The following is a 27,479-nucleotide window of genomic DNA, read 5'->3' as shown; positions in this document are numbered from 1 at the left end:
AAAGATGTTTTTAAAGCTGAGATAAAAGTCAGGTCTTTCCCCTGCCTCGTAATTTAATGCTTAGCAGTTCTTGAGAGTGATAACAAGTTTCAGTTAATTGTTGCTTTCCAAAATGTTCTTTCCAAAGCCGGCTTGTTTGTAGAAGGCCTCTGTCCCTCAGGTAACACAGATGAGGGGTTTGGTGCTTCACTTAACTGAGAGAAAGAAAGTAAACTGGCAGGAAGAAAACATCTGAGGTACCCTAACCCTCAAAGTAGCAGAGCTTCCAAAGCATTGCACAGTAATGTTCCTCCACTCGCTTTGCACAGTCGTGAACCTTGATGAAGTCTGTTCACAAGTGTGGTCTCTTCCAGCCTTGAGATTCCTTCATCCCGTATTTCCTTTCTTGCAAGTTTTCTTACACATTTTTCAGCTTTTTCCTAATTCTGCCATGTTTTGGGGGCGGTTGGTTGTTTTTTTGTTTGTTTGTTTGCTTTTGAGAACTATGTGCTGCATTTAAGGTGAAGGTTTGTACAGTGTATGAACAGGTGTATGCATTTAGGAACGGCATCCTTTATTTTTAGTAGAGTGCTGAGTGGTTGGGCCGTCTGACCACTAGGTGTCCATGTTGGTATGGGTTGCGCGGTTCTTAGTGGTGGTAGTTGAGGAGCTACACTGAATTACACTCAGCTCATCTCCCAGCCACACATCTGATTGGTGGGTAAGAGCTTGTGCTCATGTGTCCAGCACCTTCACCTTGCATATATTTTGTTCTGCCACTCTTTTAGATAGAAGTAGTATAAAACACCGGCTGCATTTCTTAAAAACACAACTTATTTTTTGAGGGACGCATCCTGTCAGCCTGCTGTGATGTCTTATCATCATAGTTACCTTTATCTTGTACTGACTGGGATTTGCTTGTGTGTACTGCATTCAGGAGCAGGATTTAGTAGGCTAAATGCTGGAGTCCAGTTGAGTCACAGCTGCTCCTTCACAAGGACACAGGTCTCCTGCAGGCAGTGTGTGTTTCTTGGTGCTGGGGACCCTGGGGCATCTGATGGCCGCCCTGTGGCCAGAGGTACCCTGCATGGTGGAGCAGGGGCAGTGTGTGCAAGCTAGGAGCTGGTGTAATTAGGAACCCACCTGTCTTCTGCTAGGGGAACTGCCAGAGGGAAAAAGTAACAGAGTAATTAAGGGCACATGAAGCAGAGATAGCAGCTGAGTTGGATGGAAAGTTATATAGGATCACAGAATGGTTTGAGTTGGAAAGGTCCTTTCAGATCATCCAGTTCCAACCCCCTCCCGTGGGCAGGGCTGCCACCCACCAAGTCAGGCTGCTCAGGGTCTGTCCAGCCTGGCCTTGAGCTCCTCTGGGGTTGGGGCATCCACAGCTTCTCTGGGCAGCTGTGCCAGTGCCTCACTGCCCTACGTAATTATTGTAGTGGTGTCTGTTGGTTTGTCTCAGCTTTTCTGTTAAAGACCTCTTGCTGTCCAGCCTATTGGTAACACCTGCACTAGCATTTGAGCGCGATGCCTTTATAAAAGGACTGAAATTGTGAAGATTGTACCAGAAGTGTTTGGGACTGTCAGTGATGTGCCAGCTGAATTTTGCTTGAAGCTTAGCCTCATTAAAAAGAAGGAATGTGTTTCCTATGAAAGTATGACCTGTTAATTAATCGTGCATAGGATGTTTTACTGTTACGTTAGGTGTACCAACTGAAATTTGGGTTCGTTTTGCCCTCAGGAGAATTAATGACAGTCGCCCGATGGATGAGGGAATTCATCGCACAGCACCCAGACTACAAGCAGGACAGCGTGATAACAGATGAAATGAATTACAGCCTTATCTGGAAATGCAACCAAATCGCACAAGGCCAGGCAGAATGTCCAGAACTGCTGGGGGTAGGATTTAACAAGAAGCCGAGTGGTAACAAAACTGACCCTTTGTAATGAATGTTTGTTAAAGAACAGAAAGTCTTTTAGCAAAGCACTAGCAAAGATACTGTGAATCTGCTACAGTTTCATGGTGTGAAGACCAAAACAGGGGTACTGCACTATTAAATGGGCCAATGCCTAAATATTGGTTTAAGGCATTCTAAAATGGGCATATTCTTATTGTTAAGGTTTATACAATGTACTTGTAAATAGTAAAATATTTTTATGATTAACATCAATGTATTTTAATAAGCACTGTATCTAAAGTTATTGTGAATTAGCTTGTTAACTTTTTTATGCTTAGAAAAGGAAGATTGTCCTGAACAGCTTTGTAAATGTAATGGTACTTGTATATTATATGCATTCCAGTTACTGAATGTTTACTGTAATTTTTTTAACCTGGAATGTGCTGAATAATCTACCTTATTGTGTAAGAAAGGAAAAGAAGTTCTTAACTGACCTGACTCCCAGGCTTCTCCCTTCTATTTTGGTTTTGAAAGTACTTAAGAACAGAAAAATGCATGTGCATCCCATTTGTTAATCTCTACAGCAGTTTCTCGGTTGCCACAAGACCTACACCTGGGTGTATAGTGTAGAACTGGAGGAACAGAGCTATCTCTATTCAGATAGCACAACTCCCCGTCTCCTGGTAACTGCAGGTTTACGTAAGTGCTGCCATGTTCTTTCATAGCCTGTATTTCATACAACAAAAAACTCCCATCTTTTCACAGAACATTTTTTTTTCCTGTAATGGTTCAGAAATTTGCCCCACTTATTATGATTTAACAGAACAGAAAGAGAGAAGTGATGTAAGAGAAGAGGAAATGGGAGCTGAGCATCAAGCTGTCCTTATGCAGGAACCAGAGGTGACTGCTCTGGGCTCTGGCACTCTTTATCTGCTGGGAGAAGCCTGCATTGCTGCTGCTCCCACAGTCAGTAACAACTGCAGCACAAAACCAAGGACCTTTTTGTTCTTCCTAATGGTCGAGTTCCTTATTCATCATTCACTATTAAAACTATTTCTGGCAGCATGTTTATACTCGATACAGGTAGCTGAGGTACCTACGGAGCTGTAAGTATGGGCAACTTCACCCCCTCTGTAAAGTAGATGGAGGGAGCCCATGGAGCCCGTGAGTCCTTTGAACTGGGAGCCAGTGCTGGCAGTGACTGTAATATACATGAAATTTAGCCATTGCAACTGTAAATAAAGCAAACTTACGGGGCCTTTTAATTTAGCTTCTTAACTGATTCCTAAAAGTGCATTGCATTATGGATACATTATGCAAGGCTTAATGCAAGAGCATATAAATATCTGAGGTGTAATGATCTTTACCAAGGACTAATGGAGAAACTGCATTGACAAGGTGCACTAAAGAGAGGCTTTTATGTACTGACATTAGAATTTGTTCTGTGTTCACAGGTGTGCTTTAGAGAATAAAAAGAACGCTTTTTCATGTGGTGGTGAATTTGTTTTAATCAAGGTGTAGGTATATATGCTAATTTAGTTTGTGTAATAAGGAAATAAAATAAAATTTGCAGTATGTGTTTGTCACTTGCATGAGTTGGAGTCGGTCTCAGATTCAACAAAGGAGCAGTTGTACTTCCTGAGGGCTGATAGCAAAGGTTTTATCGCTCCTGCAACAGAAATTGTCATCTTTGATGCAGTCACTGTGTTTAGTTTTATTAGAGGATTAGGGTTATATTCTGTGCGTTGCTCCGGTTTTGCAGTGAATTTAAGTGACAGCAGAGGTAATTCCAGCAGCTGCTTGGATAGCTTGAGCTGGGTGTCAGCAGGAAGGAGTTTTGCAGCCCCTGGAGGAGCTTGGCCCATCCCTCCGACTGCCTCTTATGCATACCAACATGCAAAAACACACCCCTGGGGATATTCTGCAGGCAGGAAAGCAGATGAAGGGACAAAAGTCCTCCAGCTGGCAGCTGTGTGGAACAGAAGGTTGCTATTGAGAGCAGTGTGAGCAGCGTGGTGTACCAGAGACTGGAAACAAGAACGTGACATTGGGGTATGGCAGCAAGAACCATGGGGCTCTTCAAGTCTGAAAGGCCTGATGACTTGCTGGAATGTTCTTGAAGCATCTTTGCTTCGCTTGAGAAGTCCATAGGTGAGCGCACCTGTTCATTTAGCTCTTCAGTTTAATCCCGTATCTACAACGTCTTCCCCAAACTACCCTGTTATGTGGGAAGGCAAAACCCAGGGACAGGCTGCCAGAAGGGCTCGGAATGGCGCAGGGAAGTGCTGGTGTGCGGTGGCTTCGCAGGGGGGATGCCGGCCCGAAGCGACTCGTTGAGGAGGAGGAGAGGTCGTGTGAGGTGAGAGCAGCTGCGGGAGGCGGTAACAAAGTCTGAGAGTGAAGCTGACGAGGTGGAATGTCAGAAACCGGCAGCTCCCTCCCCGCGCAGCCATTCGCCGGGCGGCCGCACCGAGCTGACCTCCGGCTCTGGCGTTTTTCAGCTCCGTTTAATCTTCCCTTTACACCGCTTAGTAAATTGGGCTCCGTGCCTTCAGCCTGTTCCCAGAGGGGCACACAGATGCAGGGCTGCATAGCTAATGCCCGGTCTCCTCGCAGCAACGGCACTCGGAGGCCAATGCTTGCGGTGCTGTCCTCGGCCTCCACGCAGCCCCTGCGCCTGTCCCCGCACGGAACTCAGGGCTCGCAGAGCGGCCTGTCCTGCCTGCTGCTTGTCCCGGGGCAGCGCAGAACCGTCTGCTCCCACCGCAGTCGGGACAAGCTCACTGCTAAGCCCGGGGCCGGCCCTAGGTGGCCTCCTAGGCTCGGAAGCATGGCAATGAGCTGGGAAGTGAGAATCACAGTTCTGGGGGAAGGAGGAGAGAAAACAGTCGCAGCTGCAGTGGCATTTCAGGTCCGAACCCTCTCGGGGTTCTGGCTGCAGGCGTCTGCTGCTGTGCTGAGCACCGGGCCACGCTGCATCCTGCTATGACAGCCAAGGACACAGCCAGCAGCCCCAGTGGCTGCAGCAACTGCCTGCACAGGCCGGGAAATAGGGCAGAGCTCCCCACATGAGGCAGGAGTTGCTCTTAAAGTGTTTGATTCTGGGCAGCAAACATCACTTTAGAAAGCAACAACAACAAACTCCTATCTAAAACAGAGAACAGCACAAAATAACATATTTCGGATTATTGTCTCTTGCCCTTCATTTATGGTCTGCAGCCTGCTGTGTCCCTCAGCTGTGGCTCTGACTTCCCACAACGCAGCATCAGGCCTTGCCAGGAGCTGGCACTAGAACAAGACCACGTTTCTCATCCTACCTCAGAAAAGCAAAATCAAGTGCAGCGTCCTGCAGCTGGGCTGGGGCAACTCCAAGCATGAATACAGGCTGCATGGAGAATGGCTTGAGAGTAGTCCTGAGGAGAAGGACTTGGGGGTGTCAGTTGATGAACAGTGTGAGCTGGCAGTGTGCGCTATCAGCCCAGAAGGCCAAACGTATCCTGGGCTGCATCAAGAGAAGTGTGACCAGCAGGTCAAGGGAGGTGATTCTGCCCCTCCACTCTGCTCTTGTGAGACCCCCCTCCCTTTCCCCTGGAGAACTGCATCTGGTTCTGGAGCCCTGTCATAGTTTTGTAGTGCTGCTGTCAATATTCCACATCATAACATCATGTGCAGTATAGATCATCCATACTCCAGTTCCGTAGAATAGTAGCATCCCAGGTGCTCAGCTCTCGGAGAAGAACTACATATCCCAGAGGACGCCGCGGCCAGAGATAAGTCACGGGAGGAGGACATCTATAATCTCACTCTCAGGCTGGAACTTTCTCTCTCTCTCGGACTCTCAGGGAGTGAGAAGCATTCCTGCCGTGTCGCCTAGACTTCACAGTAGGCCTCTCGGTTTTCGGGGACTCTCTCTCTCTCTGTTTTGTTCGATTTATTAGCCTCAATCATTGTATTCCAATATCATATTTAGTAAAATAAGTTTTCCTCCTTAGATTGCTGCCACTGTTTTATTTTCCCTTCCTTTCCGGGGCCCCGGGAGGGGAGGGAGGGGAGGCCCTACGGGGCGGCTGCCCTGTCACGGATACAGGTAAATCTAGGCAATCCGTGACAGATTATTGGTGGAGAATGCGGGCATAGGTGGGCAAAAGTGGGCAAAAGTGGGCAAAAGTGGGCAGGAGCTGCTGTTTTTCTGCTTTTTCCTTTTGGCTTTTACAGAGCTACGAGTTTTTTTTTCCTTTAAGGAGCTATCTAAAGTTTACGTTTCTGCGCCTGGGAGCTTGACCTTGAAATTCCAGGCGAACTGTCAACATTCAGGAGTAGCTGTACACTCTGAGCATTGCTATCTTGCTTTCGTAAAGAAAACAAAGAGATTCTCTTGCTCTCTTAGAGCACAGCTAGCTGGCTCTGACTTTCACAGTGTCTGCTAGCCACTACCAGCTATGAATCTACTCTCCATTCCAGCTGCTCTGTTTAAGGGATTCAAAGCAATTATGATCTTCTCAACATATTGGCCATTTGTCCAACCCATGATTTTTTGTTGTGGAATTATGTATATATATAACCTAATAAGGGCACTGATGGAGACACCTGCCTGGTATTTATATGTGATATGGTATAATTTGAATGTTGGCACTTACATCCCAGATGGAATGGTCAATTTTTCAAGCACTTGCTTCCCAGATGGAATAGACAATTTTACAGACACCAAGATTCTCAATCCAATGTACAGGCTGTACTCTCAGATTGTCACACACTTTTCAGTAGCTGAGTTAGTGCTCATACTCCTGGTCATGTTATTAGCATCAATGAATGTAATCCTAATTCGTTCTATACGGAAGTCTCCTCCAAAACCAGAGAATGCTGACTGGCAGGGAATATGGAAAGGTTTAGGAAAGATCTTAGAAGCATGGGGACCCCCAATGTCATGGGATTTCACTCTTGAACACCTGAGGGACCCTGAGAAATTAAGTGAGTATTTGGGTCAGAAATCTAAGGAGGTAAACATTATTTGGGGTTTGGCTTATGCATACCGTGCTCTGTATAATACTATTCTGGAGAGAGAGAGTTTCCGATCTGAGATTCAAGCCAAAAAAGGAAAATCCCAAGTCAACTCTGATCAGTCACAGGAGGCACCAGTAACGATGTCAGTTGCCCCTGTGGAAGGCAAGAAGTGGAAACGGGTGTCCACGCGTCTAGAACGAAGAGAAGGAGAAGCAGAGGAGGCAGCAGAAGAACCAGGCCCCTCGTCTGGATCGGCACCGAAAAAGGCAAAAAGAAAAACCAAGAGGCATGAAGAAGAGACTGATGATGAGGAGGAAATTACTTATCGTCGACCTCTGAAGCTGACTGAAATCCAAGGCTCAAGAAAGGAGTTTACACGGCGTCAAAATGAAGGTGTCCTTGCCTGGTTGCTTCGCTGCTGGGACAGTGGGGCCAACAGCTTGTCCCTAGATGGTAACGAAGCTCGCCAACTAGGAAGTATTGCCCAAGACCCAGGTGTTGACAGAGGAATTAGCAGAAGTTCGGATGGAGATGCCACTCTCTGGGAGCGACTGTTAGAAGCCGTGAGAGAAAGGTACCCCTACAAGGATGCTTTGAAGCCTAAAATTATTAGGTGGGATACCATACAGAAAGGTATCCAGTACCTGAGGGAAATGGCCATGATGGAAATGTTGTACAACCCTGGTCCAAACGAACGTGATCCTGAGAAAGTGAGGACCGGTCCTGACATGTGGCAGAAACTCACAAGTACAGCACCAGAGAGATACGCACAGTCACTGGTAACAACTTTTGGAGGATACGAGGACCAACAGAGAAGGCCTCAAGTTGTTGAACTGATTATCACACTTCAAAACATCGAACAGCAGCTCCCCCCACTGCGCGCCGCAGTTTCTGCCATCTCACGGGTAGAAGACCGACTAGATGAAATGTGCAAGAAAATGTTTCCATCAACGAATCGTAATGATCCCGTGGTAGTATCAGAAACGACTGACGAAGGTCAATTCCCGTATGAGCCACCAGGTTTAATGAAGGATCTGATCAAACTAGTCCAGTCCTACTCCTGCCCTGTATCATCAAAAGTCTCAGCTATTAGACGCACACGTTTTCCAGTTCGAGCAAGGAACAACAGTACAGTTCCACCACGTGTTTCCATGTGGCGCTACCTACGTGACCGCGGAGAAGACATGAGGAAGTGGCACGACCAGCCTACTTCTGTACTACGAGCACGGGTGAGAGAACTACAAAACATCCCAACAACCAGCACCGTTGCTCCAGTCATCACAGGTAACCAATAGAGGGGCCCTGCCCTCAGTCAGGGGAGGGAGAGGGATAATAGAGTTTATTGGACTGTGTGGATTCGATGGCCTGGCACATCAGAACCACAGGAATATAAGGCACTGGTGGATACCGGTGCACAGTGCACTCTAATGCCCTCCAGTCATGAAGGGACAGAATCAATCCATATTTCTGGAGTGACTGGGGGCTCTCAGGAATTGACTGTATTAGAGGCCGAAATAAGCCTCACTGGTAAAGACTGGCAAAAACATCCTATTGTGACTGGCCCAGGGGCTCCATGTATACTGGGTATTGATTACCTCAGAAGGGGGCATTTCAAGGATCCTAAGGGGTATCGATGGGCCTTTGGAATAGCTGCTGTAGACAACATTAAGCAGCTGTCTGTTTTGCCTGGCCTGTCAAAGGACCCGTCTGTTGTGGGGCTGCTACGAGTAAAAGAGCAGCAAGTACCGATTGCTACAAAGACAGTGCACAGGCGGCAGTACCGCACCAACAGGGATTCCTTGCTCCCTATTCATGATTTGATTCGCCAGCTGGAGAATCAGGGAGTGATCAGTAAAACTCACTCACCTTTTAATAGCCCCATATGGCCAGTGCGTAAAGCCAGTGGAGAATGGAGGCTAACAGTAGACTACCGTGGCCTGAATGAGGTAACACCCCCACTGAGTGCTGCTGTGCCGGACATGTTGGAACTCCAGTATGAGCTGGAGTCAAAAGCAGCCAAATGGTATGCCACCATTGACATTGCTAATGCCTTCTTCTCCATCCCTCTGGCCGCAGAATGTAGGCCACAGTTTGCCTTCACCTGGAGGGGCATTCAGTATACCTGGAACCGTTTGCCCCAGGGGTGGAAACACAGCCCAACCATTTGCCATGGGTTGGTCCAAACTGTATTGGAACAGGGTGGTGCTCCTGAGCACCTGCAGTACATTGATGACATTGTTGTGTGGGGTGATACAGCAGAGGAAGTTTTCACAAAAGGAGAGAAGATTATCCAAATTCTGCTACAAGCTGGTTTTGCTATTAAGCAAAGCAAAGTAAAAGGGCCTGCCCAAGAAATTCAGTTTCTAGGTATAAAGTGGCAGGATGGACGTCGTCACATCCCAACAGATGTGATTGACAAAATCACTGCCATGTCTCCACCAACTAACAAGAAAGAGACACAGTCCTTCCTAGGTGTAGTGGGCTTTTGGAGGATGCACATTCCAAACTACAGCCTCATTGTAAGCCCCCTTTATCATGTAACGCGGAAGAAGAATGAATTTGCATGGGGCCCTGAGCAGCAGCAGGCTTTTGAGCAGATAAAACAAGAGATAGCCCGTGCCGTGGCCTTGGGGCCAGTACGAACGGGACAGGATGTAAAGAACATCCTCTACACTGCTGCTGGAGAGAAAGGTCCCACTTGGAGTTTGTGGCAAAGGGCCTCAGGAGAGACCCGAGGCCGACCCCTGGGATTTTGGAGTCGAGCGTATAAGGGGTCTGAAGAGTGCTACACTCCAACTGAGAAGGAGATCTTAGCCGCATATGAGGGGGTTCGGGCTGCTTCCGAAGTAGTTGGTACTGAAACGCAGCTCCTCCTGGCACCTCGGCTACCAGTGCTGAACTGGATGTTCAAAGGACAGGTTCCCTCCACCCATCATGCTACCGATGTCACCTGGAGCAAGTGGATTACGCTGATTACACAGCGGGCGCGGATGGGGAACCTCAATCGTCCAGGAATTTTAGAGGTGATCATGGACTGGCCTGAAGGTAAAAAGTTTGGAACATCACCAACAGAAGAGGTGTCACGTGCTAAAGAAGCCCCACCATACAACGAGCTACCAGAAAATGAAAAGAAATATGCCCTGTTCACTGATGGATCATGTCGTATTGTAGGAAAGCATCGCAAATGGAAGGCTGCTGTGTGGAGCCCCACACGACAGGTTGCGGAGGCCACTGAAGGTAAGGGAGAATCAAGTCAGTTTGCAGAGGTAAAAGCTGTCCAGCTGGCCTTAGATGTTGCTGAACGGGAGAAGTGGCCAATGCTTTATCTTTATACTGACTCATGGATGGTGGCAAATGCCTTATGGGGGTGGTTACAGCAGTGGGAACAGAAGAACTGGCAGCGGAGGGGTAAACCTGTTTGGGCTGCTGAACTTTGGAAAGACATTGCTGCCCGAACAAAACGTATGGTTGTAAAGGTGCGTCACGTGGATGCACACGTGCCCAAGAGTCGGGCTACTGAAGAACAACAAAACAACCATCAGGTAGATAAAGCTGCCAGAATTGAGGTGGCTCAAATCGACTTGGACTGGCAAAATAAAGGCGAACTATTTCTGGCTCGATGGGCCCATGAGACCTCAGGCCATCAAGGAAGAGATGCAACATATAAGTGGGCCAGAGACCGAGGGGTGGACTTAACTATGGGCGCTATTGCACAGGTTATTCATGACTGTGAAACATGTGCCATAATTAAACAAGCCAAGAGGATGAAACCTCTCTGGGAGGAAGGGCGATGGCAAAAGTACAAATATGGGGAAGCGTGGCAGGTTGATTATATCACCTTGCCACGATCTCGCAGTGGTAAATGCTATGTGCTCACCATGGTGGAGGCAACTACTGGGTGGCTTGAAACATACGCAGTACCCCATGCTACCGCCCGAAACACCATATTGGGTCTTGAGAAACAAGTCCTGTGGCGGCATGGAACCCCAGAAAGAATTGAATCTGATAATGGGACACATTTCAAAAATTCCCTTATAAATACTTGGGCCAAAGATCATGGCATTGAATGGATTTATCATATTCCCTACCATGCACCAGCTTCTGGTAAAATTGAACGATATAATGGGTTGTTGAAAACTATGTTGAAAGCAATGGGTGGTGGAACATTTAAGCACTGGGAAAAGCATCTAGCAGAAGCCACTTGGTTGGTCAATACTAGAGGATCTGTCAATCGTGATGGTCCTAGCCAATCTAGTCCCCTACACACAATAGAAGGAGATAAGGTCCCTGTTGTACATGTAAGGAACATGTTGGGAAAAGCTGTTTGGGTCCTTCCAGCCTCCGGAAAAGGAAAACCTGTTCGTGGAACTGTTTTTGCCCAGGGACCTGGGTGCACTTGGTGGGTAATGCAGAAGGATGGGGATGTTCAATGTGTACCACAAGGGAATTTGATGCTGGGGGAGTGCAGTCAATAATTCTATGTATCTATGTATATATTTGCATGTGTAGTGTGTTTTAGTTATTATAATTATACATTCAATTATGTTACATTTAAATGTACTATTTAGCTATCATAGTTTTATATACGTGTATATATGTATATATATTAACCATGATGTAATAATGTAGAATAAGGGGTGGAATGTCATAGTTTTGTAGTGCTGCTGTCAATATTCCACATCATAACATCATGTGCAGTATAGATCATCCATACTCCAGTTCCGTAGAATAGTAGCATCCCAGGTGCTCAGCTCTCGGAGAAGAACTACATATCCCAGAGGACGCCGCGGCCAGAGATAAGTCACGGGAGGAGGACATATATAATCTCACTCTCAGGCTGGAACTTTCTCTCTCTCTCGGACTCTCAGGGAGTGAGAAGCATTCCTGCCGTGTCGCCTAGACTTCACAGTAGGCCTCTCGGTTTTCGGGGACTCTCTCTCTCTCTGTTTTGTTCGATTTATTAGCCTCAATCATTGTATTCCAATATCATATTTAGTAAAATAAGTTTTCCTCCTTAGATTGCTGCCACTGTTTTATTTTCCCTTCCTTTCCGGGGCCCCGGGAGGGGAGGGAGGGGAGGCCCTACGGGGCGGCTGCCCTGTCACGGATACAGGTAAATCTAGGCAATCCGTGACAAGCCCCCAGCACAAGGAGGACATGGATCTGTTGGAGCAGGGTCCAGAGGAGGGCCACAGTGATTATCAGAGGGCTGAAGCACCTCCTCTACAAGCAAAGACTGAGAAAGCTGGGGCTCTTCAGCTTGGAGAAGAGAAGGCTGTGAGGGAACCTTACAGTAGCCTTACAGTATGTGAAGGGAGTCTACAGGAAATTTGGGGAGGGACTTGTTAAAAGGGCAGGTAGCGACAGGAGAGGAAGTGGCTTTAAACTGGAAGAGGGTAGATTTAGATTAGATAGTAGGAAGAAATTCTTTACTGTGAAGGTGATGAGATAATGGAACAGGCTGCCCAGGGAGGTTATGGATGCCCCCTCTCTGGAGGCTTTCAAGGCCAGGCTGGATGGGGCTGTGAGCAACCTGTGTAGAGGGAGGTATCCCTGCCTATAGCAGGCGGGTTGGAACTAGACGATCTTAAAGGTCCCTTCCAACCCAAACCATTTCATGGTTCTATGAGATCTATGGCACAGAAGGGAGGATTCAAGCTGTGCAACAGAGTATCCAGGGGAGAGCTCTGCAGGAGAATGTGCAGGCTTGCACAAAGCCTTGTGTTTGTGCTCGAGACACCAGGGCAGGCTGTTCTCAGTGCAGAGGAATGCATCCTCTGGGGCTGTGCTGTCCGGAGGAGGGGATGACCCAGGTGCATCCCTGCTTGGGATGTCATCATTCCATGAGGGATAACACTGACTAGAAGAACTGAAGAGATGATGCGATGTGGTGAGTCTAATGCTTTAATTGCAATTAATATTAAAACATTCTGATAGGTTTTATCTCCCAGCTGCTCTGTCTTTACCAGATTTCCTCCGCTGTGCCCAGAGTTTGACAGAGGTGGTGCAGTGACAGCCTCACACATGCATCTCCTATCTCTTAACATGAAAAAAATACATACAGAGCATGTAGAAATTTGGTCTGCACCAGAGACATCTTTGTAACAGCTTTTACCAGTGGAGCCCACTGGCAGGAAGGGCTTAGAATCAGCCAGACTCGTGTTCATCCGATACCTACTGTGAGAAGACGTCCGTGAGCCGGGCAGTGTTAGAACAGGCTCCATGTGTCTTGCCTCCAGGGGACATTATAGATAACACTGAAGTGACTGAATGCTGGTGCTATGTCCTCATGGCACATTCCCAGTTGGGTGTAGGCTGCTGTGACAGGCCCTGCAGCAGGAGCCAGTGACAAAGCAGCTGCTCTCCAAAGCTCTTTAAATGGGGTAGGAAACACTCCACAGCATGGTCTTTCTGGTTTTGTGACCTGCTTAGTGGTTTCCCTCTGGATAGGCAAAGGAGCAAATCTCAGCCACTCTGCTTTCATGTGTGCTCCTGTGAGAGCTCAAGTCTGACACAGAAACCACTAAGACAGCCTTCAGGGAAAACAACTTGTTCCATCCTTGCTGCCCTCTTTAGCAGCCCAACCTTCTCCTCCAGCACACCTCTCCCTTATCTCCAGGCAGAATGTCTCCACCTCTGAGCCTCCTTTCCCTTGCTCTGGTGCAAGCTCTGCCTCCATCCTCCTGCCTGGGAAGATGACAGCTGCATATCCTCCCATAGCAGCACAACAGCAGCCCTGAGCTTGCAGGAAGCAAAGCTGGAGACGGTGATCCCTTCCTGGTGCTGGAGAGAGGTGGGAAAGGCAGGAAGACCTGTGGAGTCAGACATGGCAGCAAGCTATCCAGTAGCCCTCTTTGAAAGGCCCCATTATTATTGGTTGTTCCTAAATAAGTCTCAAGGCTTAGGCACTCTAAGGATGTACAAACTGAGGAAGAAAGAGGGATCTGAATGTCCGTGTTACAGGGTTGTGTGTGCCTGGTTGGTTTTTGTCCATGGTTAGCAAAAAGATATTAAAAAAAGGAAGAGGGAGATGCTGAAGAGTCCCAGCTGGGCCCAGCTCAGCTTATCTGGCCTCTGATCTCAAAGGCACTGAGATTTCATTGTGGGCAAGAGACAGGGCCGGCACAGCTGTAAATGTTTTGCAAAGGGGTAGGCAGATGAAATTCTGCTTTCATCCAGAGACGGGAAAGCAGACAGCAGCTATGGCGATCCTTTGGCCATAGAAGAGAGGTGAGAAGAAGAAGAGAACCCAACAAATGCAACATGAAAAACCAGGGGAGATTCCATGGTGTGACAAGGTGGTGGTGTCTGTGGTGCCTGATGGTCCTTGGGAGGGGAGGCTGGTGTGCTGTTTAGGACCAGAGGCCTTTCTGGTTGCAAAATTTTATCTTGAAAAGAGAATTAAAAACAAAGCAAAACAACTTTAATTCTAAGCCACTCCTTGACACTTAGACATCCACAGATGTTTGCCAATGAATGCTTTTATATTCTTACCTCATGAGCTTCGGCATGTGGCAAAACAGGCAGGGAGCTTCTATGCGTGTGGCTAATGGGGAACAGGTTTTGGGTGTGCAACCAGGAACGCTTTACAGCAATCCTGAACAATGCTTTCTCAGTGAGCAGAGCTGTGGTTTCCATCCTCTGTCTACATCGTTCTGTGTGGCACACATAGATTGGAAAGGAATTAAACACTCCTGGGGTAATAATGGTAACTTCACATGCCTCAGAGAAGCATCAAAGCTTGCTGTTGAGAAAAAGGGAGCTCTGAGAGAGTGACCCTGTGGGATGGCTGGGACTTATGCGGCAGGGATGAAACCATGAATGACAGTGGCTGTGTCACACTGCTATGGTGGCAGTTAAAGCTTTATGTCACTCATAGCAGCGATCCTAACTCAGAAGCTTTTGTTGGCTTAGAGTAAATTTTAATCTAGAAGTGGCCAAAGTCCATTTATGTTGATGGTTTTCTCCAAGATGGACCACAGCATCAGACACTTGCTCATTTACTGCCTTCTGCAAGTGCCTGAGCTCTGGATTCTTCTCCAAGCTTGAAATGGATCTCCAACTTCTCAGACATCTCTGCAAGTACCTTCCAGACACTGTGGAGCACTAAAAGACCATCCAAACTACAATGCCCACGTCTCAGAGGGATAGAGTTGGGAGGTGAGCAAAAGGCAGCGGCAATCCACAAGTTGTGATAACGGCGTCTTTCGCTTTTTGAACAAGGGCTTATCCATCCTATTGGGCTTTACTGCCATAGAAAAGAAAAAGAACAGAACACATTTTTAAACCCCTGTATAAATCAGTAATATACTGACATCTTCATTACTGTGCAATGTTCTGCCTGCCTAACCTCAGAAGGCATAAAATAGAGCTAGAGACAGCCAAGGTCAAAGGGAACATTTGGGGGAAAAAAGAAAAGAAAAAAAGAAGGGAGGAAGGGAGGAAAGGAGGAACTCAGACTCCTCATCTAGCAGCTGAACACCTCAATCACCAGCTTCCTTCAACCACCAACTTGCAATGCACTGCAACTACAGAATGTGTCCACACCAGTTTCATGCCTTGGCCATGTTTACTACGAGGGAAGCCTTCATCATCATAAGACATAATCACAGAATACCCCAAGTTGGAAGGGTCCCACAAGGATCACTGAGTCCAGCTCCTAACACCACTCAGGACCACCCCAAACTCAAACCCAGTGTCTCAGAGTGCTGCCCAAACACTCCTTGAACTCTGGCAGCCTGGGGCTGTCCTCGCTGCCCTGGGCATGTCATGGCTTAAGCACAGTTTTAAGCACATAAACGTGGTTAGCTTACTCCCTGGCACTCCCTGATCTGACCAGCAGTCTGCTAGCCTACACCCACACATGACCCAAAGAGCTATGCAGGTGGGCAGGATGCGGCCATGCTGCTCAGATGGGCAGTTTTTGATTGTATGGCCACAATCTGCCTCAAGGTGAGCTGATCTCCTTGACTGTTTCATTTTCTACAGATTTAACCTATGTACCTCACACCGACTTCCACCAAAGGGAACATGATATGTCCATAAATTAGCTACAATGACTTTTAACTATCATATATCCACATTTTTTCTTGGTTTTGCCATCAGACTTTCTACAGAACTAGAATTTATGCTTTTGTAGTTATATCTAGGAGTACTGGATGGCATATCATGTACTATACAGGAACCAAGGAGCCCTTCACAGATGAAGAGCCTGGTCAAGTACAACTGCTCCAAGCAAATGGCACAGCCTTATAAATGTAGGATTCCACCTTGCGAAAGCGGCAGTCTCATATGATACATGTTCTTCATACACACCGTCTCCAATTCCAGTGTTGGGTAAAATATCTGAAAAGCTACATCCAGATGTTCTGTCTGACATAACAAACAGATGTTATCATGCATGGAAAGGATCTAACATCATTGCCTGTTCCCTGAAGCGTGCACAGGAACTGATTTGCTTTCCCGATAAACAAAAGCGCAGCTCAAAATGCCCAGCAATTTAGAAATTACAGAATAGAAGAACAAAACTCTAGAGTTTGGAAGAGTCCATTGGAGCTCATCTGGTCCAAACCATTGCTCAAGGCATGATCAGGTGAAATAAACCACTCAGGACCCTGCCCAGTAGCATTTTGAATGTCTCCAAGAATGGAGACTCTGCATCCTCTCTGGGCAACGTGTGCCAATCTCACAGTGACAAAGGTTTTTTCTCTCATCCTGTGACAGGGTACCACTGATAAGTGACTTTGTCTTTTTTATACCCTCCCATCAGGTATTTCTCAACACCAACAAGATCTCCCTCGACCCTTCTCTTCGCTAAAGAAAGCTGTCCCAGCTCTCAGCCTCTCCTCATAGGACAGGTACTCTAGTGACTTTATCATCTCACTGATCTTTCATGGAGCCATCCCTTTAAGCCCATTTCTTTCTTCTGCTAGGGACACCAGGACTGGACACAGCACTCCAAGCGTTGCCACACCAGTGGTGAGCAGAGTGAGAATTACCTCTCTTGTGCTGGCAACACTCTGCCTAACGCAGCACATCTTGGCCTTCTTTGCCATGCAACAGAACTTCTGACTCATGGTCACTTTGTTGTCCATTAGGACTCCAAGAACATTTTTCTTCAAAGCCGCTTTCCAGCTGGCTGGCCCCCATACAGCCTGTACAGCAGCACAGGGTGACTCCTCCCAGGGGCAGGACTCCATATTTCTCTTTACTGAGCTTTAGAGGCTCTTCTCTGCCTGTTTCTCCAGCCTGCCAAGGTCCTTCTGGATGGCAGCACAACCCTCCGATGGATCGGCCACTCCTCCCGGTTTTGTCCCATCTGCAGTCTTTATCACTGAAGATGTTGAGTAATATTGGCCTCAGTATCAGTGTCTGGTTACATCATTGGGGAATGACCTCCACCTGGATTTTGTGCCACTGATGACTGCCCTCTGAGCCTGGCATGTCAGCCCTCTTTCATCCCATAATACCTCAGCTTGTCTATGAGAATTTACAGGAGTGCCGACAGGCTAAAGTCAAGACCAATGACATCTACGGCTCCCACCTCATTCACCAAACCACTTAATGTAGAAAGCTACCGTGTTGGTTGTGGACAATTTCTCCTTCATAAATCTATGCTGTCTGCTCATATTTTCTTCTCTGAGTGGGTTTCCAGGAGGTTTTTCTCTGCCATCTTCCCTGGAGTTGAGGCGGAGTTTTGCAGTCTTGACCTTGTGTCAGAGAAGAGGTACTCACACTGACAATGTAGTTTTAGCTGCTCATCTCTTGTGATATGACAAGGGGAAATGTTTTCAAACTAAATGAGGGGAAATTTTGATTGCTCATATACAAGTATTTTACAATAAGGGTGGTGAGGCACTAGAACAGGTTGCCCAGAGAGGTGGCGGAAGCCCCATCCTTAGAGATACTCAAGGTCAGACTGCACAGGGCTGTGAGCAACCTAATGGAGCTGTTGGTGTCCCTGTTCGTTGCAGAGGGACTGGACTAGATGACTTTTAAGAGTCCTTTCCAATTCAAATTCCAGGATTCTACATTTCAGAACAGACTGTATCTCCTCAGATACCCACCCCAATGATGCCCTCATATCCTCCTTTCCGTATATTCCCACTGATGTTCGCTTTCAGCTTCCCACTAGGTGCCCTTTACACTAGACCCGTTTGCTGTGCTGGGAGAAACCTTCCCGGTCTTCTAAACACAAATGCATTTCCACTTTTCCTTCACGTTCTCATCATTCATATTTATTTCCAGTGAAAGCTGTTTCCAGTGCTACTGGCCATGGTTTGGCCCTCGGCTTCTACCGGCTGTATGGCATTATCTCCAAAAGACAGCATCTCAGAGCAGGGATGTGTTACCCATGGAGACTGTGCACAACCATGCAGATCTTTGATGCCCTGCCTGGTGGTAACTGATATCCAGAGCATGTTGTATCAAAATAAGGCAGGCAGCCAAACTCTGGTTCTCTTACCTGTCTTGGTATGAATGCAGAGTTACAGCTCTGAGGTTATCTCAACATTACACTGACAGTAAGTGAGGGCAGGAACTTATATAGCAGGAGGGTTTTGCAATTGAAGTGGGTAAATAGATTATCTTTTGTTGTTCTTAGCAGCTTATCCATTCATTGCCAATGTTATATAACCTACGCCCGCAGTCAGGGTTTGTTTAAACACACCAGGCAGTTTCCATAAAGTCACTTGCAGATACACTGAATTAATTTCAGAGGAATGTCATTAAACATTTTTACAAGGGGGAGGCAGAGCAGGAGTGCAGCACATTTGCCTGTTGCTCAGTCCTTTCCATTATAGCAGCTCCTAGCACCCAATGGCTAGAGAGAGAAAGCTGTGCCTGAGAAACCCCCTTCTGAATGTTTAGAATTGTGCAGGACTGTTACGAGTGCATTTCAGGGGCGAGTAAAAGTCCTGCTGACAAAAGTCAGGAAGCTTTGTTTTGATAAAAGCTTCATCCTTCTCAAAACTCAGAAGGTAAAATATATGGCCTTGCTACATTGAGACCTCATCCTTACTTCCTGCATTGTAGATATAATAGAATGCCATTCAACTTCAAATTTCTGCAACAGGAGACAGTGGTTATTGCACTACTGACATACATACTTATATGTCTCTCTGGCCAGGTAAAGGAGCCTGCAGGGTATCCACATTTTAAAGCTTCTTCCTGCAGCCAGAGGACATAATTAGGTCACCAAATACTACAAGTGGTTTCTCTTAAGTTATTGTCTCTTTTGGTATTAGGGTTAGAGAACAACTGGAGATTTTAAGGTGAAAATGAGTCATTTGAGCTGTTCTCATGGCAAAACCAAAATCACCTCTTGCTGCAAGCTGAATTTCTCTTGGATCTTGGAAGAAAGGGTAAGGAATCAACCAAAGGAGTGTGCACACATCACAGCTCATTGTTTTGCTCTCAGCAAAACCCTCTGTGGACCATGCAAGGTACATTTATAGCTATCATCATATGTTCAGCTCCTGCAGTTGCTGCTTGGCAAAAGATACTGAGCTGGCAAACCCTTTGTGGCACTGTAAAAATACTGTCATAAGATCATCTTAGGAATACTTCTATACTAATAAGGCGCTGGCGCTTATCTAACAGGCTTATCCAGCAGCCCCCGAGCAAGCAGCAAACTTGACAACTGGGAGCAGAAAAGGGGAGCACAGGAGCAGTACACGTGCACCCAGCAGCACAGCACAGCACAGCACAGCACAGGCCTGTCTGTTTGCCAGCGCTGAGGAATGCCTGGTTGACAAAGACGGGAAGTGCTGATACATTTTCCCCAAGTGAGGCATTAGAGCTGTTATTTCCCTGCTATCGTTGCCACCGTTCTCAAAAATGCACTGAAAACAAAGGGCATTTGTTCTTATGGGTTTGGGGGAAAGAAAAAAGTTGTACCTAATGGGAATCGATCCTTCTGTATATTTTGCTCTCTGTCAGAAGTGGCTCTTTTGAGGCTTTTGGCCATACATGTTCAAAACCCAGTTGTTTTCCCCTGTATTCTCTTGAGTTTTTCAGTAGTAGTTCCTCTCTGAGAGGGCAGCAGCAGAAGTAAATCAGTTTCCATGTGCTTAAAAACAATGGAACAATGAAACATTCAGCCAAGCTAGCCTGAACAGATCTTCCCTTCCCTTCCCTTCCCTTCCCTTCCCTTCCCTTCCCTTCCCTTCCCTTCCCTTCCCTTCCCTTCCCTTCCCTTCCCTTTTTAACTTTCAGAGCAGTTTGCAATAGGAGAATGGCTGAACTACTTGAGATCCCAGAGCATTTGCGAGGAGAGGCTCAGAGTGCCAACTGTGACTGCTGGGAGATTCAGGGCCACATCCTCCCCCTCTTAATCTCCCTGAAGTCCAAACTGAGCTGAGAGAAGGATTTGACCTTGTTTCTTGCATTGTATTCTGAAAGTAAATCGCCGTGATGAGCGAGCACTGTTTGCTAACCGAAGCGCAGTAGCTGGGTGTGCGAGAGCTGGCTCGAGGTTTCCCAGCAGCACGAGCAAAATCCAGGTTTGCGGTGGCGGCAGCAGGGCGGATTCTGCTCGTGGGCCTGGGGGGGTGGAAGTGCAAAGTGGGAGCGAGGCAGGTGGCAGGCGCCTGGGTTTGGAAGTGAGCAGAGCCCGCGGCTCCCAGCAGCTCGCTCCCACAGGCAGACATCAGCTGTGTCATGTCTGCTGAGCCTTTGGCCCTTGTGAAATAAGTCTCATTGTTTAAATCCTTTCAGCTAACAGGTTTTACATGATAATCCCGCAGGATGATAGCACATAAGCAATGGAGGCCAACTGTCATCTGAGAACCCGCCTGGTTGCACACATACTTCCTTCAATACAGATGGCACTTATAGTCAGGGCTTTCAAAGGAGGCAGTGGGACTAGAAGCACTCAGCCCCTAGTAAGGCTGGGACCCTATTTTGTACCTTCAGAGCAATTTCAGCCCTCTGGTCTGAAACTGCAACAAAACTATTAACTGACTTGCTCTACTAACACATGAAAAGCAGGTATGAGGACATTTCCTACCCTGCAGCACGGCCATCCCATAGGTCGGGAGCTGCAGTTGCTCTGTGACGCAGATGCTCCCACCCAGCAGCTCAGGCTGGTAGATGAAAGAAGATCCCAAATTTGGTTTAAAGTAATTTCAGCAGGTGGAAGGTAATCATGCAGGCTGGAAGACTGCCAAGGTGCTGATTAGCACCCTGCAAAAAGCCACAGGGGATTGCTAATAATCAGGGCTATTTGATTATCTGCTCCATTCTGCATGCAGAGAGCTGTTTCCCCACTGCGCTTGGTGGCTCTCCTGGTGCTTGCCCTCACGTGCCCCCTCCACAGGGCTGGCAGGCACATCAGGGCACCCTCTTTCCCAGGAAAGTAAAGCTCTCCTGGCACATAAAGGATTGCCCTTTGTACCGTGGCCTGGCTGGAGTGTTACAGGCTCTGGTATGTTTTGTTTCTTATTTTGTGCCTTTCTTTGGGAGCAGGATTCAGCCTCGGTGCAGTCTGTGGATCTCTGCCTTTAGCTGGCTGTGCTGCTGGTGCTAGGAAGTGTTTCCAAGAAAGCTGAGCTACTGCTTCTATTGCTGCTTCTAAATAAGATATTTATGGTCCTGTTTTTCACCACTGGTATTCCAAAAGAGAATGGTAAAACAGATTTGGTATGAATGGCTGTATTCTTTACAGTTTAGTCAATGTTTCCTCTGCTTTTTCACTTCCTCCTTACCATCTCTTTAAATCTTATCTAGTTTCTGCTCTGTGGCTATTGTTTTTCAAGTGCCTTTCCTTTGTTTTCTTCACTGAATCATTTCCATTGGTTTTCAGTTTTACTTTCACTGAATCATAGAACGGTTTGGGTTGGACGGGACCAAGGAAAGAGTTTCTTCTCTGATTCTTTTTCCCAGCTAACTAAGAGGAACTGCCAACACCATAACCGCATGTAATTTAAGTGATGCTTAATAAGAAGAACGGAGACACAGGAAGGATGTATTTTTAGAGGAAGTGGATGTTGTGAACGTACCCACAGAGAGAGGCTTACCGTGCTGATGCTGAAGGAATCGTATGTAGAATGGATGGATGCTTATGGTTTAGTTTCATCTGAGGAATGAATCCTGGCCTGATGGAGGAACTTAGCTCCTGACCACAGGGATCAGTTTGTTCCTAAGGTGACAAACAGGACCATGCAGTTTCAGTGTGAAGAAAGAGACTTCTGTACTGCTCTGGTGAACTAACTTCATACGTCCTGGTGCTGGATTGAAAGGCTGCAACCAACTGCCTTGGCTGGGAGGGCACGGTATCAACCCAGAAGGGAGAATTGGTGCAGACAGAAAATCCCAAGGAGGTGCTCATGTTTCTAATATAAAATTGCCCTGCAAATGGCTGAGCCCAACAGACTAAATGCTAGAGAAGGATGGAGGCAGTTTGTGTCCCAACTTCTAGTTAGTTCATATAAACTCTATCTCAGCCCACTGCGCTTCCCAGCAAGTGAGAACAAGTTTGGGTAATGAAGCAGGTTGCAATGTTTGGGCTACATCCCTAGCTGGGGCATCAGGATGGCCATGTCTAGCACTGGCTGATAGGATTTAAATGACTAAGTTTATTTATTAATAAAACTCTGGACAAATTAAATATCAGTAGAGACTTGTAGCTCTCCCACCAAGCAAAGCTTCTGGTAACAATAACTACTGCACAAACGCCGTGCTCAGCAGAGCAGTGAGCTCTGAATAATACCTTATTTTCCTTCCTTTAGGTCTATGGCTTTCAGTAGAAGCCTTATGAAAGATCTCCTCTCCACTATTTCCCTTTATAAAGCCATGCTTACTGCACGAAATATGCACTTGTCCCACCTCCACCTTGCACCTCAGGGAAAGGCTTTGGTGTTTCTTGCCCTGAGGCAGGGCACCTCAGTTGGTGATGTAAAAAAAGGCAGGGCATGAGTAATTAGCCCATACAAATCTACTGTAATATCTTGGTCTCCACTAGAGATGTTACTGGCATCTACAAGTGCCTTGGAGCTGAAGAGAAAGAGGGAGCTTGAACCAAACCAAACAGTTGCTTGTCTGAGGATTTAACCCAAATCCCTTCACCTCTCCCCAGTAAAACACGCCTTGCAGTACCTCAGAGTGTGGCTTGCAATGGCACATCCTGAGGCAAGAGGCAGCCCTGACTCACAGCCTGGAAAACAGCTATCACTGCCAGGCAAGGGCTGGGCCCAGCCCACACCTGATGTGCACCATCCCTTGGGAGCAAACCACACTGGAAATGCTGCTTGTTTCATTCTCCTCCTATGCTGTGTATAAGCCAGTGACCTTGGTGAGGGCTACCTGCTTCAACTTTGCTCTGATGCTCCTGGAAAAGGGGTATCTTTTGTATCATCTGCTGGCAAAGATCTCTGTGCAAATAACAAATGTTCCTGATGCAGCTCCTTATTATCAGTGGCACAGTTTGCGCTTCATCATTTTCTTCAAGTCTGAGATTTCTCCAGTTGGGCAGAGAATGGTGTGCCATGGCACTGAGCTCGGCAGGCACCAGCAGTGGCAGCGGTTGGCTGAATCTTCTAACACCTGGGACAACAAGATGGCAGCAGTGCAGCTGGCCATAAATCATCCTTGATTGCCTTAAAGCCCCATAAAAGAAGGAATTTAGTGCCCTTCCTTTGTTTCCCAGGTGACAGTGCATTTGGGCGAGCCTGCTGCCTCACACTCAGAATTTATACGCACATCAACCACCATAAGCTGTCAGTTTAGTAACAAAACAGCTGAGAAACAGTTTTCAACCCATCACAGGACAAAACACTCCCAAACACCAGCTCATGGCTCTGCACTGGGCAGCTGGTTGCACTGCAGGCTTTGATACAAGTTGTCAAGAAAAAGGCATTTTTCCTTTCAGAGACAAGGCTGGAAAACTCCTGAGCCCTGATGCCGGATCCAAAACTGTGGGGCTGCATTTGATAACGTTTTGATTTAGATAAGAGTTTTAAGGCGGTAATGAAAAGCAAAGGACAGCTGGGAATGCCCGGATTGAAACCTAGGTGAGAGTCTGTATGTACTGAAGCAGGCACCAAAACGTATCTCACAGCTTTAGTGGGATTCCTCTTTGAAGTGCTCTGAGCAAAATCAGAGTTGGGCTGGTGGGCTGGCACATGGGAACTGGCAGCAGTAGGGTGACCACAGCTTGGCGAATGAGCCTTTGTCAACTGAACGTAAAGAAGCTCCCGAGGCAATGTTCCCAGTCTTGTCGAGGAGTTTTAAAATGACGTGTTCTATTTGCACATTGGTGTGTTCTGTGATTCAGCCGCCGAGCTCCGACTTCTCACCAAGGCAGGGTGACTGCTTCAGTCGTGGTCTGTGGTAGCTGGAATTTCACTTCTCTGTTTCTGTGCAGAATGCAGAAGTATTGTTCAGTAATTAAAGCTGGACTGAATGCAGTTTGTTTGGTTTTGCTTTTTTTCCTTCGTGAGAAATTCCATCAGATAAAATGGCATTTAAAAAGGGAACATAAAAAAATATAAGGTTCTTAATAGCTTTTACCCGGTGATGTAATTAGTCATGACCCAAGAGCGGTTTGTCGCATGAAATCCAATTTATTTTTTGTCTAAATCAGTGTGAGGCTCATTCCTTCTGCTGTAAAAATCAATGGCAATTTAAGAAGTTGGGGCCTGTTGCTGTGAAGATCTAAACCAGATCGGTCTCTCTCGTGTCTCTTCCTTTTTACAAATGAAATAAGCAAACCTACGCCACGTTAAGCTTCGTTCAGTTCTGAATAAATGTCGCTAACGATAATTTTGCTTCCCACGTTTCCTTTGTATTGTGTTACTCATAGAGCTGGGTCTGTGGGCTTTCAACAACTCTACGTGAGTTTTCCAAAGTACAGAAGGCTGGACAACTTCAGTGTAGGTGATTGTTTCTCACTGCTGTGTGACTCTGGGGATCTTACCCTGCACATCATAACCAGCTTCAGACATTCCTGAGACCCTTCATAGTGCAGACATTGCTTCCACCAATGTGGACTTGCTACAATTCACAGGGGTCAGTCACAGCATTCATTTGCTCTAAGGCTTCACTGACAAATGGAACAACTAACTGAGGTCCAGTCAATACCTGCTATTGTTGGGTTGCTTTCTTTCAGCTCCAGCTGTATGAGATCGACTAGCATGGTTTTCTTTCTCCTTGCGATTTCAGCCAAAGAAAGAAGATTTAATGCAGGGGAGTAAACCTTTTTAGTCTAAAACCAACGGCAACAAACACAGAAGAGCAGAATTAGAAAATGCGTTATGTATGTGCCCATTTTTGAGAGACTGCAAGGAATTAAAGCAGAGAAGTCTGCTTCAAATGAGAAGAGCGCACTGCAGTAAGTACTACAGCACCTGTCTCTGCAGCAGCAACTGACACTGCAGTTTCACTGCTCCTTAACTCAGCACAAGTGCCCTCTCGAGCAGAAAAGAGTGGCCCTGTCTTCCCCTGCTCCCAGTTCTCAGTGCCATCCTCCTCTGCATCCACACCAACGTTCATGCAGAGTGCCAGATCCCAGTGCTCTCTGAGCAGGTTCTTTTGGATATGCTACATGAACAGGATGTCATGTTTTAATGCCAAATTTATTTATTTGACTATATTTGACATTATGCGGGATTCTGATTATCCAGAGTCAAGCCACTATACTGAAATTATAACACGTGTACAATACAGCAATTTTAATATACAGCCAGTTCACAATACAAACATGATTGCTATTACCAGTATCACTGTGTTCTCCATCACAGTTCTGTGTGTTCCCGATTGCTGGGAAAGAATAGATGGACTGTTCTCTTCAGAGCTCATTTTGATGGTTGTTCAATTTTAGTACTCCATGCTGGACTGAGCCACATATACATGTACCCTGTGCTGATCTGGCTGGCTCAGGAAGATAATACTTTCTGCTGACCATCTTAGGGAAGGCCATTTGCACAAGCAGTTGACCTGCTCAACTGATACTGCTGAACTGTAGTTGATTAGCTCTAACAGTGGCTGCCTTCCAGTCCCCTTGGTGTTGAGATAAGTTCATCTTCTAGATAGGCACCGAGGGACGTGCTTAGTGGTCATGGTGGTTGATGGTTGGACTAGATGCTCTTAGAGGACTTTTCTGACCTTACTGACTCTGTGATTTCTTTGCAGTAGTTGTGGTCACTTCCTAAGAAGGAATCTTTCCTTACCTCCTCTGAGCCTTCTTTCTTGGTTCTGCATGTGTGCTTTTAGGTATACAGGATGTTGTGCTGTGATATCAAACCAGGAATTGTGTTTTGCAAAGTTAAGTTACACACATTTGTTCATTTTGTGAGCCTGTGTTTTCCCTGCGGTTTCATGACAAAATCCATTCTACACACTATGGAGTGCAGTAGTGTAGTAAGAAACACTGATTAATGTGAGCATTAAACACAGGAACAAAGATGTGGTGCTAACATACAGATGGCAGAGTTCAAAGCCTTCCAGTGCCTGTGGAGCCCTCCGTGTTGTCCCTGGAACAACCATCTCCAAAGCCCTGGTTGTGGGAATGCTAAGCTTCCTCCCCAGAGCCATCACCACACATGGGGTAACATGACAGAGACTTTCCAGTTGGTCCTGCAGACATTAGGGCTGGGGAAAGGGCAGAAGAAAGGCGAGCGCTGTGTCTTGAAATAAACACAGGATCTAAGTATAACAAAGCTATCTGCTGGAAGCAGTGGGGCAGCTAATGGCCCTGCCCTCGGTCATGGCCCATGGGAGCTCTGCAGAGAGGAAGCGGGACCTCAATGTACCAGACACAGTGCAGGAACATCCAGGATAGAGCCCTGTGGCTTCAGGCACTCACAGGGCCACATGTCACAGGCCCAAGTGTCAGGACTATGTTATTATTAAACAAAATGCACTTTCCTCCTATCCTTTAAAGAAGACAACCTTATATAATCAAAAGGGTGAGCTATGCTGTTTGCTTGTAGTTCTAATCCTAATGGACTTGATGCTGTTGCCATTATTAGACAAGCCTTTACCATGTGGGTGGAAGCCAAAAACCAGCCAAGAGTGAAGAGACAAATAAGAAACTATTTGAAGAATGGGGATTTCAAACGAGAGCCTTTGATGATTAATGTACTGCTGCTGCAGTCGTGAGAACTGGGCCAGAAGTCGAAACTCTGAGCTGCCTTTCCTGTGGGGTTAGTGCTGCAGCTAGAGCTGGAGCAAAGCTGTGATGTTTATAGAAAGAGACACAATCAATGATCCATACAAGAGATGTAACAAGGCAACTACCTTGTCAGAATGACACGAGGAGGAACAGTGTATAGCAAAAACAAATAGGCTTTGGCGATGCTTTTTTCCCTCATGAAAGTAGGTCAAAGTAAGCAAGATATATTGGAGCTGGTGGTGTATTGTTTGGCAGCAGCTCAAAGCGAGGACCTTGCTCACACTGTTCAGTGTGTGCACCTGCTACGTGCAAAAGGTAAAGGACGGGGGGTGTGGAGTCTTTGCACAGAATAAAGGGAGGAATTGCTTATTCCTCCTGAGTCACAGAGGATGCTCTGCACAGCATGGAAGAAACATATTCAGGGAGTGTGTGCAAAAGTGCTGTATAAAGTAATAAACTCCTGATGTTTCATGCTGGTGGATGTCCAC

At 46.7% G+C, this 27,479-nt stretch overlaps 2 protein-coding genes across 2 annotated transcripts in view; both read left to right on the top strand.

Moving 5' to 3' along the window:
• Positions 1-3,472, top strand: part of GCLC (glutamate-cysteine ligase catalytic subunit) — a 31,428-nt gene extending 27,956 nt beyond the window's left edge. The window contains exon 16 of the mRNA XM_072331358.1: positions 1,724-3,472. Coding sequence (XP_072187459.1) covers positions 1,724-1,929 — 206 coding nt within the window. The 3' untranslated portion in view covers positions 1,930-3,472. The remainder of the gene's footprint in view (positions 1-1,723) is intronic.
• Positions 2,980-27,479, top strand: part of LOC140249535 (glutathione S-transferase 3) — a 147,067-nt gene continuing 122,567 nt past the window's right edge. Inside the window, exon 1 of the mRNA XM_072331359.1 lies at positions 2,980-2,989. The gene's annotated coding sequence lies outside the window, so the exon portion shown is untranslated. The remainder of the gene's footprint in view (positions 2,990-27,479) is intronic.

Source organism: Excalfactoria chinensis, chromosome 3, assembly GCF_039878825.1.
Source record: "Excalfactoria chinensis isolate bCotChi1 chromosome 3, bCotChi1.hap2, whole genome shotgun sequence".
NCBI lineage: Eukaryota > Metazoa > Chordata > Aves > Galliformes > Phasianidae > Excalfactoria > Excalfactoria chinensis.
The sequence above is the reverse complement of the archived record's forward strand: the minus strand, read 5'-3'. Positions and strand labels throughout refer to the sequence as shown.